The following is an 18,422-nucleotide window of genomic DNA, read 5'->3' as shown; positions in this document are numbered from 1 at the left end:
TCCCAAAGATGCCCATGTCCTCCATGTCCTCACCCCTGGATTCTATGGCCATGTTACCTCATGTGGTGCAAAAGACTTTCCTGATGGGACCAAGCTTAAGGACCTTGAGATGGGAGATTACCGTAGGTTACCCAGATGGACCCAAGCAAATCACATGAATCCTTAAAAGCAGAGGAGAAGATCAGAGCTGTCCCACGAGGAGGATGTGACCCATCGTCACTGGTTGTGAAGGTCAAAGAAAGGGGTCATGAGTCAAGGAATGTGGGCAACCTCAAGAAGGTGGGAACGGCCCTCTGCTGACAGCCAGCAGGAAAATGGGAACTGCATCCTGCAACCAAGAGGAACTGAATTCTGCCAACAGTGCAAGTGAGCAGGAAAGAGCCTCCCCAGAGCCTGCAGGTGGAAACACAGACTGTAAGGTCTTAAATTTATGTTGCTTTAGGCCGCTAAGTGGTGGTGGTAATTTGTTATGGCACCAACAGAAACCTAATAAAGCCCTACTTTTTCCTCAAAGGATAAAGGCCAAGATTACTTCTCAAAAGGCAACCCTCCTACACTGTTGGTAGGAATGGAAATTGGTGCAGCCGGTATGGACAACAGTGTGGAGATTCCTCAGGAAATTATAACAGAGCTGCCATATGATCCAGCAATTCTACTCCCAGGAATATACTTGGACAAACTGTAATTCAAAGAGATATATGCACCTCTATGTTCAGAATAGCACTATTCATAATAGCCAAGACACGGAAATAACCTAAATATCTACTGACAGATGAATGAAGAAAGATGTGGTGTGTGTATATATATACACACACAATGAAATACTACTCAGCCATAAAAAGAATGAAATAATCCCATTTGCAGCAACACGGATGGACCTAGAGATTACCATACTAAGTGAAGTAAGTCAGACAGAAAGACAAATATATGATATCATTTGTGGAATCTAAAATATGACACAAATCTATTTGTGAACCTATCTATGAAACAGAAACAGATTCTCAGATATGGAAAACAGATTTGTGGTCGCCAAGGGAGTGGGTAGTAGGGGAGGGATGCTTTGGGAGTTTGGGATTAGCAGATGCAAACTATTACATACAAAACGGATAAACAACAAGGTCGTACTGTATCCTGGGGAACTATATTCAGTATCCTGGGATACACCATAATATCCCATAAAATAAACTGTGGAAAATTCTGAAAGAGATGGGAATACCAGACCACCTGATCTGCCTCTTGAGAAATCTGTATGCAGGTCAGGAAGCAACAGTTAGAACTGGACATGGAACGACAGACTGGTTCCAAATAGGAAAAGGAGTACATCAAGGCTGTATACTGTCACCCTGTTTATTTAACTTATATGCAGAGTACATCATGAGAAACGCTGGACTGGAAGAAACACAAGCTAGAATCAAGATTGCCAGGAGAAATCTCAATAACCTCAGATATGCAGATGACACCACCCTTATGGCAGAAAGTGAAGAGGAACTCAAAAGCCTCTTGATGAAGGTGAAAGTGGAGAGTGAAAAAGTTGGCTTAAGGCTCAACATTCAGAAAACGAAGATCATGGCATCCAGTCCCATCACTTCATGGGAAATAGATGGGGAAACAGTGGAAACAGTGTCAGACTTTATTTTTCTGGGCTCCAAAATCACTGCAGATGGTGACTGCAGCCATGAAATTAAAAGATGCTTACTCCTTGGAAGGAAAGTTATGACCAACCTAGATAGCATATTCAAAAGCAGAGACATTACTTTGCCAACAAAGGTCCGTCTAGTCAAGGCTATGGTTTTTTCCTGTGGTCATGTATGGATGTGAGAGTTGGACTGTGAAGAAGGCTGAGTGCCGAAGAATTGATGCTTTTGAACTGTGGTGTTGGAGAAGACTCTTGAGAGTCCCTTGGACTGCAAGGAGATCCAACCAGTCCATTCTAAAGGAGATCAGCCCTGGGATTTCTTTGGAAGGAATGATGCTAAAGCTGAAACTCCAGTACTTTGGCCACCTCATGCGAAGAGTTGACTCACTGGAAAAGACTCTGATGCTGGGAGGGATTGGGGGCAAGAGGAGAAGGGGATGACAGAGAATGAGATGGCTGGATGGCATCACTGACTCAATGGACATGAGTCTGGGTGAACTCCAGGAGTTGGTGTTGGACAGGGGGGGCCTGGTGTGCTGCGATTCATGGGGTCGCAAAGAGTCAGACACGACTGAGCGACTGATCTGATCTGATATATACACATATAACTGAATCACTTTATTGTACGGCAGAAATTAATGCAACATTGTTAATCAACTATACTTTCATAAAATAAAAATTTTTTAAAACATCATTTTGCAAAAACAGATTTCTCATAAATGTAGAAATTAAGGACTAGTAGAAGGAAAACTCATTTAAACAGTGATAAGCAGGGAAAATACTGTGCAATCTCAACCTTACTACTAAGAAGTTAAGCAAAAGAAAAACATTAAAGGACAAAACCCACTCCTCTGTTCAACACTGAAATCTCCAAAATTCGGATTACAAATAAGAATTGGTTCCACAGTGTTGAGCAGTCAGTGTCATACGTTTTATCCAGAGTAGCTTTTCCATCCCCTCAACCAATCCCCGCCCCCAATAGAATACTTTTTTAAAGAGTAGGACCTATGTTCTATAACCTCTCTATGCCCAGCTGCCATAGCAATTAACAAAGGGTTAATTAATACATCAGGATCATTCAATACACTGATGAAAATATCTACTGACTTCTGCTCTGGTTTCAGAGTACAATAAATTTCAGTTCTTCATTTGCTGAGCACGTTATCACTATGCTGGGGACAAAAGGAGATGCAAAAACAGGTACGACACAATCCCTGTTCAAAGAGATCTTCTAAATACAAGCAGCTATTACAAAGCAGAATCAGTGCTAATACAGATGCAGAAGTAACATGTTCTCACATCAAAGGAAGGTTGGGGGACTTAAGCCTAGGAAGGAGAGGTCTTCAAAAAAGTGGTGGGCTTCAAGCCAGATACCAAAGTCCTAAACTACACTGATGAAATAATTACAAAGGATGCTGCCAAGATATTTATATTTTTCAGTGTTTTTAAATATTTGCAAGTAGCATTTACTTAGCACGCACTCTTATTTATTCATTAAAGTGGGTCATCTACTAGGCAAAACGTCATTAACCTGGCTTGAGTCACATTATTTAAACAAATCAGATCTTACTTTAAAATATTCAAAAGTTGAGACTAGCTGTCAACATAATAGACATGGATTACTACACTTTTATTGTACTACCAAAAGTCATTCGGCTCATTAAACAAAAACATTAAAAAACTTTTTCCACTTCATGACTTTACAGTTACTCTGGCCCTGGCCAAAGTAACTAAGGAATGTTTGGGATTGATTTAAAGACTGCATCTCCCAGGAAGAGTGCGTTTGATTTTTATATCATAAAAATCTAGTTTCTCAAATTCTTTGACTCGATCAATGTTTATTCAACATGGGTCTGAGGCAGAGCAAAGTAATATTGTCAGGTGGAAGATATTTGAGCGCTTGTAACAAAACAATTCAGAAAGTGTAACTCTAAGTGCTTTAGAAGGCAGGGCCTCTATCACCCCTGTGAGATTCTTAAAGTCCTTGTGGGAAAAAACAGCCTTGAAAAGGATCACTACAGGGACTTTCCTGGTGGTCTGGTGGCTAAGACTCCTCACCCCCAATGCAGGGGGCCTGGGTTCAATCCCTGAGTCAGGGAACTAGGTCCCACGTGCCACAACTCTGACCTGGGGCAGCCAAATAAATAAATTAAAAAAACGAACAGGATCACTACAAAATACTGAAGAATCACAAGACTAGAGGCTTTTTTAAGGTTTCTTTTTTCCCTACCAATGATGCCAAAAGATAAGGCAGCTATCTCGTCCATCACCCTAGAAAGATCAAATTACCCGCTTTAAAAGCTTCACTAAAGGATATATGTATAACTGATTCACTTTACTGTAGAGCAGACACTAACACGACACTGTGAATCAACTATACTCCAATAAAAAAGACAAAAACAAAACTTGACTGAAATGTGTTGCTTCACAAACTCTTGACTAGCACATTCTGGTTTTTATACGGTTTTGCAGGAGATTGGAAGGGTAGGCCAGGGGCTGTGTGTGGGTGGATTTAGAGACAGGAAGCATGGTGTGGAAGAGACAGAGACACGGCATTAGGAACAGGACATTCCTGAGTTTAGGACATAATTTGGAGAAGTAAGTGTGCTGCTTTCCTCTAATTAAGAAGGATTTTCGTAGTGATGACAGCTTTGAATTGAGGACTTGGTTACTAAAGGAATGATTTATCAGCATGTGTTCTGGGAGTCACCAAGGAAAGTCAGAACTGATTTCATTAACAGAGGGAGCAACTGGTCTCTTTCCGCATTTATGGACTTATCCTCGCTTCCTCCCCTCTGGCGGTTTTCTAAGAACGGACATTCACCCTGAGTTCCGAGGGCTACGTGCAGTCCAGAGTTTACTACATGATCTGGAACAGAACAAATCAACTACAGAGGCCAAACAGAACATGTTCTTGCTGCTTAAAGTCTCATTCCTTCCCAAGTAGACTATTACAGTGTTGGGAAAACTTCTTGTTAGAGAGTCAGTTTTTGAATCCATGAGGCTTACTCAATGAACTCAGCACATTCTCCCAGGCAAGATTCAAGGCCACAAGGAAACATCTGTCTATCCTCCCAACAGTCACTTACACTATTTTTACCAGATGTTCTGAATCTGATCCAGTAACACACAGAGACCAGAATTCTCTCTGACTCAAAGGTAATAAATCCAACTCCCACAAATTTAACATCTTGCCAAAATGTGTATTTTGATTATTTCGGGGAGAGTATCATATCTCATTGATTCAAGGAATGCCAACATATTTAAGTCCCTAAAATTATTGTATGTAATTTTCATTAATGTACTTGAAAGTTGTAAAAAAAAAAAAAAAAAAAAAAGAAATAACGAAGAAGAAAATGGAAAGAGTCCTTACACAAATCAAATGGGACTCCACTTTTTGTCTTTTAGATTGGTGAAAAATAAAAGATTTGATGATACCAGCTGCTGGTGGAGATGGGAGAAAACAGTACTTTGTAACCAGTTGAGAAGAAAACAGATTAGCACCATCTGTCTGGAGAACAACCTGAGATCTCCAGTAAAATAGAAAATACACATGTACTTTGACTTAGCTGTTCCATCACTGGGAATCCAATCTATAGACATGTCTACAAACATTCATCAAGATTATCCACAAGGATACTAACCACAAACGCACCACGTGCCATGTGGGATCTTAGTTCCTGACCAGAGATCAAACCCACACACTCTGCCGTGGAAGCTCAGTCTTAATCACTGAACCACGAGGAAAGTCTCTACAACATTTAAAATAATAATAATAATAAAATCAATAAATCATAGCACTATCACATGACAGAATACAAAAAAAGGGAGATAAAATTGATGCTGATATGAAAAACAGATCTCTAGATTAAAAAAGCAAGTTGCAGAGTAACGTACATACATATATTATTTTGATTTATAAAAAAAGTTTGTACAACTAAGTAGGAAATCCTGGACAATTTTTATTTCTTTGTACTGTCTATTTAAAAAATAACACCCAACATGTTATTTCAAAAGAAATGAGAGGAAAGAAATTGTCAGTTTTAAGATGTATTCTGAGCACCATTTTTATTTTCTAGAGACATACAAGGAATTGCTAACAGTGGCACTTTAAGGCAACGGAACTCAGTGGAGAAAAAAGGCAGGATACCTACATGAGCTGTCTGAATCTTTTTAAGCCATGGACATGTACTGTGTTTATAATTTAAAAAATAATAAGGGAGTTCCCTGGCGGTCCAGTGGTTAGGGCTCAATACCTTCACTGCTATGGCCCGGGTTGAATCCCAGGTCAGGGAACTAAGATCCCATAAGCTGTGTCACCAAAAAAAAAAAAAAAAAAAACCAGACCAGAAAAGTAAAATACAAAACAAGTAACACTATTAAAAACCAGGAAACAGACTAGAGAAGGCTTCAAAGCTAACTCTTGGAATGAATCAATCTTTAAAAATCTTTGCAATGGCACCCTACTCCAGTACTCTTGCCTGGTAACTCCCATGGACGGAGGAGCCTGGTGGGCTGCAGTCCATGGGGTCACTGGGGGTCGGACACGACTGAGCGACTTCACTTTCACGCATTGGAGAAGGAAATGGCAACCCACTCCAGTGTTCTTGCCTGGAGAATCCCAGGGGCAGGAGAGCCTGGTGGGCTGCCGTCTATGGGGTCGCACAGAGTCAGACACAACTGAAGTGACTTAGCAGCAGCAGCAGCAGAACACAGGTAAAAGTGATTATCACAGATTCAAAGCAAAGGTAAATGTTCTCTGCCTCTCAGGAAAACACTGAGCGTCACCTCGTCCTAGAGGTCATGAGGACCCTGGGGATGACTGAGCGCAAGAGTGTTTGAGCAGCTCCACTCACCTATTGTTTAAGGCTCCCCCAATGTCACAGTCACAAGGTCGACATCCATCCAAGTCGTTGCTTAAGCCCCAGTGCTCTGGCTGCAGAACAAAAGATTAAACATCTAAAGAGGGGTTCCTGTAATTACACAATAGACCCAGCAAGAGACAAGTTATGGCGTGTTTTGGACGATGTTCCACCAAACGTTCTTTTGCACTGTGAAAGCAGAAAGCCTACACAAGGCATGAGTGTTCTAGAATAGAGAACCGCAAGCTGCAGGTCACTGGGGTCAGAGAAGATTGCACGTAGCCACATGGTAACCCCAGATCAGAGCAGTTTCTTTGCCCTGCAAGTAACCTTCATCCAAAAATTAACATGAGCTGGCAGCAAATATGCCAATTTTCTTTAGAATTACTCTGGCAGTAAGTCAGTAATTATGAAAGCAATCACAAGAATGTTTTAAAAGACATAAAATAATTTAAAAAATTACCTTCATAAATATTCTCCAGATCACCATAGTGAACTTTTGGTCTACTTCCTTCCAGATTTTGTTTTTCTTGATGAACTTTTTCCCTACATAATCAAGATACTACTCACATCCTGTGGCTTTTTTTGACACCAGCATAAGCATTTCCCCCTTGTGTTACCGTCATTTTCAATAGCAACAAAATATCATACTGTTTTGTTGTTGCTTAGTTGTTAAGTCCTGTCCAGCTCTTTGCTTCCCTATGGACTGTAGTCCACCAGGGTCCTCTGTCCATGGGATTTCCCAGGCAAGAATACTGGAGTGGGTTGCCATTTCTTCCTCCAAGGGATCTTACCAACCCAGGGATCAAACTGGTGTCTCCTGCATTGGCAGGTGGATTTTTTTTTACTGCTGTGCCAGCAGGGAAACCATCACACTGTATAGAAACCCCCAAATTTATTTAAATATTTTCCCTACTGTTGCTTCCAAGTGTTTTTTGCTATTGATAAAAGATGCTATGAGTCTTCTAGTGAATTCATCTTTGACCAATTTTCTGATTATTTCATTAGGATAGATCCCCAGATGTGGAATTACTGGGTCAAAGGGTATGCACATTTCTACAGGCAATGGGTACACATCTCCAAAATGCTTTTTGCAAAGTATGAGCCGATCTGTATTTTCATCACCAGCACTCGAGTACCAGCCTCTCACTATGACTTCACTTATTAGTCGGCATTACCATTAAAAAAAAAAAACTTGTTAGTTTTGTCTGTAAAAACAGTACTTCACTCTGGTTTTACTTTACAGTTCTAATAGTAATGGTGAATATCCTGACAAAATTATTCATTAGTAATTTCTCTTTTGTGAATTGTCTACAAGTGGCTTTTATGATTTACATAAAAGGGTGTTTTGTAGGCAGAACCTACAAAACAACTGTGAAAATCATTCTCTACTGGAACACATTCACAAACCACCCATCCCATGTAATTAGGATTTACCTACCAGACACTGGTCACAATGCTGTCCTGTCACCAGACGCTTACAGTAGCAGTAACCGGTCTCAGAATCACAAGGATTCCCGCCAGGAATTGTTCCCAGAGGATTGCAAGCACAAGCTTGGTTAAAGATAAAATGAAGCAAAGAAACACAAGCCAAGTGAGTCTGTAGTCATCAACATGATAAAGAATTGCCAGGTAAAATGGGAATTACGTACACATGAGAACTCCCAAACTTTTTAACACAAGTGCTTACATTTACAACCAAATGGATCTTCAGCGCTTAAATCATAGAAGCCTTCTTTGCAGATATCACAATGTTCTCCTTCCACGTATAATTTACACCGACACTGACCGGCAATGAGACCGGCAGAAAAGTCCGTGTAGCTGTCACAGATTCCCCCGTTCTGAGAACCAGCTGGGTCACATGTACATTCTAAGAAGGATGAGAAGCACCAGGTAACACAATGTGTGTGTCTGCAGAAACACCTATGTTCCCTTCATCCCTCCAAATTTCACAAAAATAGATTAAAGAAGACTGGATTACCAACTAACTTCCACTCCCAGCATCCTATATAGCGGCTAAAATAAGGCTAGGTCTGAGTCCTGAGAGGAGGATGGTTACTACTCGACTATTCAAGCTGAAAGGTGACCCAAACAGATACCCGCCTCTCCCCGCCCCACCATAACCTTCTCCTACGTACGTTCACAGAGACTAGGATCTCGGATGTCTCTCTCCGGGTGCTGGTAGTAAAACGGTTTGCACTGCTCACAGTTGCGCCCCATCGTGTTGTGCTGACAGTCATCACACACCCCTCCGCTGACGTTGCCAGTGGCCAAGTAGACCGCCATGTCGAAGTGGCATGAGCTGGAATGTTCGTTGCAGTTACACTCTGCAAAACAAGATCTACGTCAGGAAAAATCTTTTCAATCTACTTACCAGTGGAGGAGAAGGGGACGACAGAGGATGAGATGGTTGGATGGCACCACCTACTCAATGGACATGATTTTGAGCAAACTCTGGGAGACAGTGAAGGACAGGGAAGCCCTGCATGCTGTAGTTCACAGGGTCACCAAGAGTCAGATACAACTAAGGGACTGAACAAGAAAAACCAGTGGAGGATGGGATTGGTGGGAAGGAAGCTCATTTTGGAAACTGGGGATGAAGTTCAGGCAAAATGGCAACTAACAAGAAGGAACTGGCGGTGGAAAAAACACATCTGCTTATGCCATCAGTTTAAATCCTAAACCATGCTGGAAACCTTCCAAGTGTGATCTTTATGAAATAACCTCATTTGCCCTCTTTGGAAGAGAATGGGCTATAAAAAGTGTAAAAGCTCTGAGGGAAGTCCCCTCACAGGCTCACCCACAGGAAGGCTGCACTGCATGGAGGACTCGTTTGGGTTGTGTGCAGAGTAGGACAGGAATACATCACTACAGAGGGTTTTCTAGGCGATATGTTCCTGGGGAAGCCTGTCTGGGCTCTTGGCTTTGAGGAACATGGTATGAAGGCTGTGTTCTCTTCTTCCCCATTCCTACCACCACCCTAGGCTAGGCTCTATGAATCAGACCCTTAACAGCCATCAAGCCAGTCTTCTTGGGTCAGTCTGTTTCTCCTCTAGCCTGTTTGGCAGAGTCCTCTTGGTCCAACCCAGCTTTAACCGTCTCCCTCTCGTGCTCAACTATCCTCATCAACTCCTCTTGTCTTCTCACAAGGAAGCTTAACTCAATTGGGTTCTCAAAGGGCTCTACAACTGGTCTTATTCATCCTAAAGGGAGGGACTGTGTCATCCTGCCTTGGATGCATTGGTTTAATTAAACCCTGGAACCATGGAATCATGAATTAAACCACGGTATCATGAGAATGTCCTAGGAGCCTTGTGTTTTGTATTCTCCTTATCTGAACTCCCTTCCACCTTCCCCCTGCTTTCTTCTCTTTATCTAAACAATCCTAACTACTTGCTAGGGCCCAGCTAGTTGTCCTTACTAACAAAAACCTTGACCACTCCAGCCCTCACTGGTTTCTGAACTCCTAGCCCCTCTGTCCTCAGTGGGGTCAGAGGCAGGCATGTTTGCAGGGATGATCATCTATCAGCATCACTGTGTGAGGTGGGGAGGGTGGTGGTTTTCAAACTTCCCCTCTGCCCAGAGAATAGCACCAGGAGGGATGGCAGATGGATGGATGGAAGGAGGCCACAGGCTGCACCTGGGTTGGCACAGAACAAGGCTGACAAGTACTCCATCTCTCTTAGACCTTATGGATCCACCACAACATCGTTTTCATTCATTTTTCTCAGTCATCTGGCCTTGAAAAAAATGCAATGTTACAGGTGGCACACAACATCTGCCAAACACATGGGAGCTGCTTAATAAATGCTAATTGATTAATTTGAGTGGATAATGGCTTCCTAGGAGTATTAGGGCGAGGCTGGGAAAAGGGTAGTAACTTTTCTTCCTTTTGCAAAATAGTGTACTATTATAGCACGTCTACTCAGAAAATGGATCCTGGGGTCTGAACTGATTCAAAACATCCCTTTGCCTAAGACTTACTTCTTTTTTTCTTGTTGTTTTGGTACCACTGCATATCTTACAGGACTTTAGTTTCCCAACCAGGGACTTTCACTACCCTTGGCAGTGAAAGCTTGGAGTTCTAACCACTGGACCTCCAGGGAATTCCCTGCCTGAAACTTACTTTTACAAGCATTGCTGTTTCGACCTTCAGCGGGTCTCCAAGGTAAATCATGGTAGAAATCCATGCACTGTTCACAGTTTAAGCCCTTGGTGTTATGCCTGCACATGCAGTGTCCGTGAACCTTGAAAGTTACAAAAACAGGAAAGAGCCAAGTAAGAGATATAGTAATGGCCAGACCTTCCCCACAAGCAGTGGAAAATATCATAGTCATAAATATCATACCTTTTTCATACTCATCTCTACCTCACTACAATGAGGGTTTCTTTGTTTTTATTTTCTAATTTTCTGTTTCAGTTTTAATTTTTTTCCCCCTTATTTTTTGGCTGCAAGAGGCATGCAGAATCTTAGTTTCCAGACCAGGGACCAAACCCATGGCCCCTGCAGCGATAGAATGGAGTAGTAACCACTGAACAATCAGGAAAAGTCCTGCTTTGTTTTTATTTTGTCCCTTCCCACTGTGAGTCCTGTCTTGATGGCTTTAATTCCCATCTCTAGGAACAGTTTCTACTGTTTAATAGGTACTCAATAAATATTTTTATTGAAGTATTGATCTAAAAAAACACAGAAGAGCAAAATTAGCCATTTAAGAATTTTTTTAAGTTTTAAAAAAATTAGTGTAATACGAATCAACAAAAGTTATAATGGAGAACTAAATGTGTATACATCACCAGGACCAATTCAATTTCCTGCAACCATTACCCCACACCATACAAAAGACAGGTTTTCTCTGCTTGCTTTGCTTGGTTTTTGACTTCTGGCTCAGCACTTAAAAAACATTTTTTCAACCCAAAATGAGATTTTAAGAATTAATCAGTTGCCATGTTTACATTTTCAAGGAAAAAAATATAAAACATCAGAAAAAGCAGCAGATTATTTTGCTTGAGGAAGGGCCCACAATGTGTTCTTTTGCACACACCACCTGTCACTCGAGCCCCTGAGGCACATCAATGAAAAATCAATTCTTCTTACCCAGCAAATATGCACGTACGCCCATCCCTCACCTAACACTAGTTTTTACAGAATGGAATTTAGAAACAGGATAGACAGGCCCACCTTGAACCCACCTCGACAGGAGTGTGATTAGCAGACTAAAATCCTCTAATTATAAGGTGATTTTGCAAAGACTGAAAAACAGTCCCAAAGCCCACACCACAGGACTCTATAGCATCTGAATCAAGAGTACAATGTACCATTAGATGCATGGGGGTGACAGGACTACAAGAGGTTAGCTACACACAGGATTTGTTACACTGAGAAGAATTATCATCTACCCGGCATTCTCTGTAAGATGGAACAATAAGATCAGAAGGATCTCTTCTCCCTTTAGGCTCTGTTAAAAATTTAACTTTCTCTGTGCAATAAAAGTTCTAACTGGAGGAAGGAGAAGGCAGAAGTTTTAGACAACTGAACACACTCATTCCTGCATCTTCACCTTCGTAGGTGAGGACTAACACTCTTTGAAAAGGTCAACAGCAACTAAGCAAGGCACACCTTTCATCCAGAAGTGAGGCCCATGGTCCAGTGCAAGCCCCAGTGCACAGTCAGGAAAGCGAGATGTGAATTTCCATTTGCCATGTACTTACTCAAGACCCTTTGGCAAAAGACTGAAACTCTGGTCTCTTCTAACAGGAATTATCAATTCATTTAGAAACTGGAAAAACACCCTAACTTTATCCATCTGGCAAGTATCCAAGTCCCCCTTTTTAAAATTACATAATTTGAAAACACAGAGAAAAACAATTATCATATATTAATGCATATATGTGGAATCCAGAAAAAAAAGTATAGATAATCTTATTTGCAAGACAGAAATAGAGGCAGAGAACAAAGGTATGGACACCAAGGAGGAGTGGTAGGATGAATTGGGAGTTTGGGATTGATATATATACACTATTGATCCTATGTATAGAACAGGTAACTAAGGAGAACCTACTGGATAGCACAGGGAACTCTACTCAGTGCTCTGTGGTGACCAAAATGGGAAGGAAATCCAAAAAAGAGGGGATACATATACACACACACACACACATATGGAGGGCATACCAACCCACTCTAGTGTTCTTGCCTAGAGAATTCCACAGACAGAGGATCACATGGGGTCACAAAGAATCGGACACAACTGAAACACCTTAGCACACACACGTGTATATATATACATAGAGTTGATGCACTTTGCTGCACAGTAGAACATTGAAAAGCAAGGAAGCGCTGATTAAAACTAATTTTAAAAATTTGAAAACACAGCATAAAAGTGGGAAAAGAATGAAACTTGGAGATCAAGATACAAAGTCCACTGACTCCTAAATGGTAAGCCGTGATTCTAAGTTCAAATTTCCAGTTTCTCTGGGCTGGTGTCAATTTATGCTTTCTGGCATGAAGGCTGGAATGCTTGTGGTTTTTAATCTTTCCTCACGATTGGACTGTCAGTTGAGAAAAGTTTTTAATCCTTGTTGTATAAAATGTATACCATAGAGGCAGCCTGCAGCCACAATTTTCAAAAATTAATTCAGTGTTTGTGAAACGAGTAGTCCTCACATTCTTGCAGTCCAAGAAAATCAGCAAACAGAAAATGAAAAAATCAACCACTGGAATGGTACAAAAGGCTATTAAATTTAAAGGGAGTCTGGACAAACTCAAAATAAAAAGGCTTACGCTAAGACTAGCTTCAATTTGCTTTTAAGAATCACCTGTACAAAGGAGAAGCCTTCCTGGAGCACGTACTTACCATTCCTTCTACTTCTTCATTGACTCCGTCCACCGGGGCACACTCGCTGGCGTGGCCATAGCAGAAGCAGTTTCCTCGAACCACCATATCGTAAACCGCGTAATAATACTTTTCTCTGATTTCCATTCTGGAATCCAAAAGGTTATCTCCCAAAGTATGTAGTTTCACAAACTTGATCCTCAAGTTGGTAATTTTTAAGAGATCTACGAAGGTCACCAAGAAGATGAAAAGTTTGATCAAAGAAGCAAGACTTTGTTTGCAATTAAGACAACACTTTTCTTCTTTATAGAAACACATGACAAATAAAAATAGCTTATGTAAAGTTTACTTCCCTTTCATGATCTAGATGCATGTAATAATAAAGTTTAGCCTAAAGTGACAGTCTCTGGAAGAAAGGTTACTCTCTTCTCATCACCATTTAGCAAGAACATATATTCTGTGATGGATTTGTTGGCAGACTGATGTTGCAGAAAGAAGTGTGAAAGTAGAGAAATTTAAGAATGCAGTTGCATGCTTGCCAGAAGCCACTGGCACACAGTAATCTACACTACTGCAATACCATCGGGTTCCCACAGCAACTAGTGTTAGTCTCAAAATCAGAAAATTCCATTTAGGTGGGCAAGAATTTATCAAAGCACCCTAATTGTCATTATTATTGTAAGATAGTTAGAAAACATGTTTGTGTTTATTTCTGGAGGGAAAAAAATGCTACCTGAAATTTCCCACCAATCAGATGAAATACAAGTTACTAAAATCGATTTGACATGATAGGATAACCATAATCAAGGGACTGACCATCTCAAACAAGTTTTGAAGCACCATTACAACCTACACCTTTTTTGATCCTTGTTTTACAATACAATTTACCAATATAATTACCAATATAATACAGTAGCATGAAGATAAAGGAGTTTAGTATTGGGATGTTGGGGCAGATTGCTTTCCTAAATAGAGGTTCTTGTAGAGAAATGTCTCTTATTTGAACTTTCCTTCCTTTTCCTGGGTTTATAGACCAATGCTTATTACAGAAGCGGGGCCGTCAATTACATTCTCTAGTAACTTGATAAAGCAACAGTCATATAGCCTTCTCCATCAGTATTTTCATTAACCACTAAGTTGCTAAACATGAGTTACTAAACAGTCTACCTGCCCTTCCCTTTTAGCTCCATAGCCTGAAACTGCTTCTGAGCTTTTCTTTCATTTCTGTCGATGGATTCTTACAATTTACAACACAGGACAATGGGGCATTTGCCCAATACATCAGATACTTTCAAAGCCTAGATACAATTTTAAATACTTATAACATATGCACGGCATACAATGAAGACTATAGAAATAGCTGTGGGTTGAAAGAGAAAGTCTATGAGGCCATGCATTCAACTTAGGCTCTTTGTAAAAGCAAAAACTAAACAGAGAAATTGTGGTACTACTTCGCTGAATGGAATTTCTGAATGCCAGCATTTTCTCCTGCACAGAACGAGCACAAGTGCCTATTGACAAGAGGCCAAAAAACAAACTTGAAGAGCAGCTGGAGTATTCAGAAACCCTTGAGCTGATCTCTGTGGAAGTCCTCAGAAGAGCAACTGTGCTCCCTTCGAGCTCTCCTGCCATATTTAACGACATCTAAGCCTCAAATTGACCGCTGTTGTAAGAGGCACAATCACTTCTGAAGTGAGTCTCAGAGGACTCAGAACAATAGGGACAGCTAAAGAGATATTGTTCCCTTGATCACAAAGTAAATCCAAAGCATGATCTGTTACAATGGATGCTTGTTTAATATAGAAATAGGTTTTCTGATGCCATTGAACAGCAAACACAATAGAATTCTAATGGCAGCACATTCCCCAAGTAAAACAAGTACCACCCAAAAGGAACAAACTTAAGAGTCCATTGAGAGACCCAGGAAGTGTTGGTCAAGGAACGTGTGCAGACACTTCTCGCAACTGGATTTTGAGAGCAGGGAGCACAGGTCTCCCAGAGCACACTTAGAAATGACACAAGGCTGAACGTGCCATTAAATATTTGATATTATACTAAGTGAAGTCAGACAGAATATCGCTTATATGTGGAACCTAATTTTAAAAAATGATACAAATGAACTTATTGACAAAACAGAAAGATTTACAGATTTTGAAAACAAACTTATGGTTACCAAAGGGAAACATGGCGGGGCGGGGGTGGGGGGAAGGAGAGCTAAATCAGGAGCTTGGGATTAACGTACACACACTGCTGTATATAAGATAGATAACCAACAAGGACTTCCTGTATACAGCAGAAGGAACTCTACTCAATATTCTGGGATAACCTATATGAGAAAACAATCTGGAAAATAATGAATATATGTATAACTGAAACACTTTGCTGTACACCTGAAACTAATACAACATGGTAAACCAACTGTACTCAATAAAAAAATTTTTTTAATAAAATTTAAACATGTAAAAAATGTGTTTGACGATAGGATGAATAAATTCTGGACCAGAGATGATCTGGGCCACTTGAAAAATTAATTTAAGTGGGGAAACAGTACTTTCATGGCAATCTTTCCTGGAGTCCTTCAATTCTACTCTTTCATGCTGTGAGCTGGGGGGTAAGGATGTGTGTGTGTGCCATGGGGGCTTGGTTCAAATTAGGGGAAGACCAGCAAGACCCTGCCCCAACTCTGCTCAGCTGACTGCACCTCAGCAGCTGGAGAGAGGGAGCCTCACCTTCTCTCTGAGGTGTGGGACCCAGTCTAGAAAAGGTCTGAGTGACAGCTGAAGGCAGCAACAAGAGTGGCAACAGCTTCACGGATCCAGCACTTTCTATGTGTCGGGCGCTTTGGTGAGTCATTTATATATATTAACTCATTTTCCTTCCACAACAACCATAAGGTCAATATGACTATCTCCATTTACAGATGAAAAAATAAAGACTAAGAAAAGTTTTAAATAAATTCCTTGCCTAAGATCACAGAATACACTGGAGCTAGAACTTAAACCCAGTCTGTTGGACTCCAAAGCCCATTCTTTTAATTAGTGCACATTCTGCCTCCCAAGATCAAAATGTATTTTGTGAAGACATAAGCATGGTTACTGAACAATGGAAAGCCCTCTGAACTGAGAGTCATAAAAAGAACATTTAGGATCCAACATTAAATTGCCAAGTCACTTTATGCATGTTAGTTCAACCCTCTAAGCCTCAGTTGACTCATCTGGAAAATGGAACTACAACCCCCATTGACCATATTGAGCAAGGTTGAGACCTATGATTTCCCCCAGGATTCTTTCTTTTCTTCTTCCTCTGACAATAAGAGCCCTGGCCAAGACTTTGAGAACACACACAGCCACCGGCCAGAGGTTTCCTAGCATCTCCTGCAGTGCAGCCAGGCGACTACTTTGGCCAATGGCGTGTGAACGGATGTGATGTATGGCTTCTAAGCCACTTGCCTTTTACTTGCCCCCTCTTGCAGGTTGGTACAAGGATAAGGTGGGGATTTCCAGGTCTCACCATGTGGACACAGACTATAGGCCAGAAGGAACTTGGGAACCTGGGTGATCTAATGGCTAGAAGTGCCAGATTTAGCAATAAAAATACAAGGTGCTCAGTTACATTTGAATTTCAGATAAACAACTAATCATTTTGGTACAAATGTGCCCCAAATACCACAAGAGACATGGTTTTCCTCACCCACAAATATTGCATGAAATATGCTCATACTAGTCACAAATACTACAGGGGATATAGTTATGCTAAAAAATAATTTATCATTTGTCTGAAAATTCATATTAAACAGGGTTTTAGCCTGTATTTTATCTGGTAAGACTGCTTGCTTGTGGCAGGTGAAAAGTACTTTATCTGGAAATCCCTCTGGGTAATTCTGTAAGAGAGAAATAAACTTTTTTGTTTGAGATGCTGCATTTTGGGGGACACTTTGTTAGCAACATCCTAAAAGTGAAAGTGAAAATCACTCAGTTGTGTTCGACTCTTTGCACCTATGGACTATAGCCCACCAGGCTCCTCTGTCCATGGGATTCTCCAGGCAAGAATACTGGAGTGGGTTGCCATTCCCTTCTCCAGGGGGATCTTCCCAGCCCAGGGTTTGAACCCAGGTCTCCTGCATTAAAGGCAGACTCTTTACCGACTGAGCTGCCAGGGAAGCTAACCTGTACCTTAATTATGCATGTGAGCTCTGTCATGTCTAACTCTTTGCAAACCCATGGGTTCCTCTGTCCATGGAATTTTCTAGGTAAGAATACTGGAGCAGGTTGCCATTTCCTTCTCCAGGGTCTCTTTCCAACCCAGGGATTGAACTCATGTCTCTTGTCTGCCTGCATTAGTAGGCAGACTGTTTACCAGGTGAGTCACCAGGGAAGCCTTAATTATACACATACATAATTATATACATATACACATAATATATAGGATATATATTAATGTATCACACACACACACACATACACACAAATATCATATATGACTTTCCAGTTGGTACTAGTGGTAAAGAACCTGCCTGCCAATTCAGGAGAACTTAAGAGCTTTGGGTTTGATCCCTGAGTCGGGAAGATTCCCTGGAAGAGGACATGGCAATCCACTGCAGTATTCTTGTCTGGAGAATCCCACAGACAGAGAAGCCTGGTGGGTTACAGTCCACAGGGTCGCAAGGAGTCAGACATGACTGAAGAAATTTAGCACACATATGTTATTTTTATATACATATATACATACATACATATATATATATAACAAAAAAGTAAATAAAGTATTATATGACCAGCATAATGGTTTGAGGACTTATGACATCAACCTTTTACTCTTATCAAAATATGTTCCTGTCAGTGAGGACTTTGATTATTGCCAATTTCAAAAGCTTCTGGTAGAGCACTGCAGAGAAAGAAGGAAATGAAGAGGGTGGATTTAGCACTGAGTATTTAGATTCTGGGTAGCAGTGGTCTGGGTAAACTTTCTCCCATGATTGCTGTTTTCCATCCAAGCTTTTATTTGAAAACAGGCTTACTCTGTATCCTTGGACTGTAAGGATCTTCTATTCTGAAAGCAGGATCTAAAGCACGAAATATCACCTAAAAATAGACA

General features: G+C 40.9%; 1 protein-coding gene across 1 annotated transcript in view; it reads right to left on the bottom strand.

The window, feature by feature from the left end:
• LAMB1 (laminin subunit beta 1) overlaps positions 1-18,422 on the bottom strand; it is a 76,767-nt gene that overhangs the window by 41,554 nt on the left and 16,791 nt on the right. Inside the window, exons 7-13 of the mRNA XM_086396832.1 lie at positions 18,346-18,409; positions 13,350-13,552; positions 10,625-10,745; positions 8,637-8,825; positions 8,189-8,368; positions 7,940-8,052; positions 6,493-6,572 (exon numbers count right to left, since the gene is read on the bottom strand). Coding sequence (XP_086252958.1) covers positions 6,493-6,572; positions 7,940-8,052; positions 8,189-8,368; positions 8,637-8,825; positions 10,625-10,745; positions 13,350-13,552; positions 18,346-18,409 — 950 coding nt within the window. The remainder of the gene's footprint in view (positions 1-6,492; positions 6,573-7,939; positions 8,053-8,188; positions 8,369-8,636; positions 8,826-10,624; positions 10,746-13,349; positions 13,553-18,345; positions 18,410-18,422) is intronic.

Source organism: Bos grunniens, chromosome 4 (genome assembly GCF_055505025.1).
Source record: "Bos grunniens cultivar Pamir isolate PY7600 chromosome 4, Bosgru_T2T1.0, whole genome shotgun sequence".
Taxonomy (NCBI): Eukaryota; Metazoa; Chordata; class Mammalia; order Artiodactyla; family Bovidae; genus Bos; species Bos grunniens.
The sequence above is the reverse complement of the archived record's forward strand: the minus strand, read 5'-3'. Positions and strand labels throughout refer to the sequence as shown.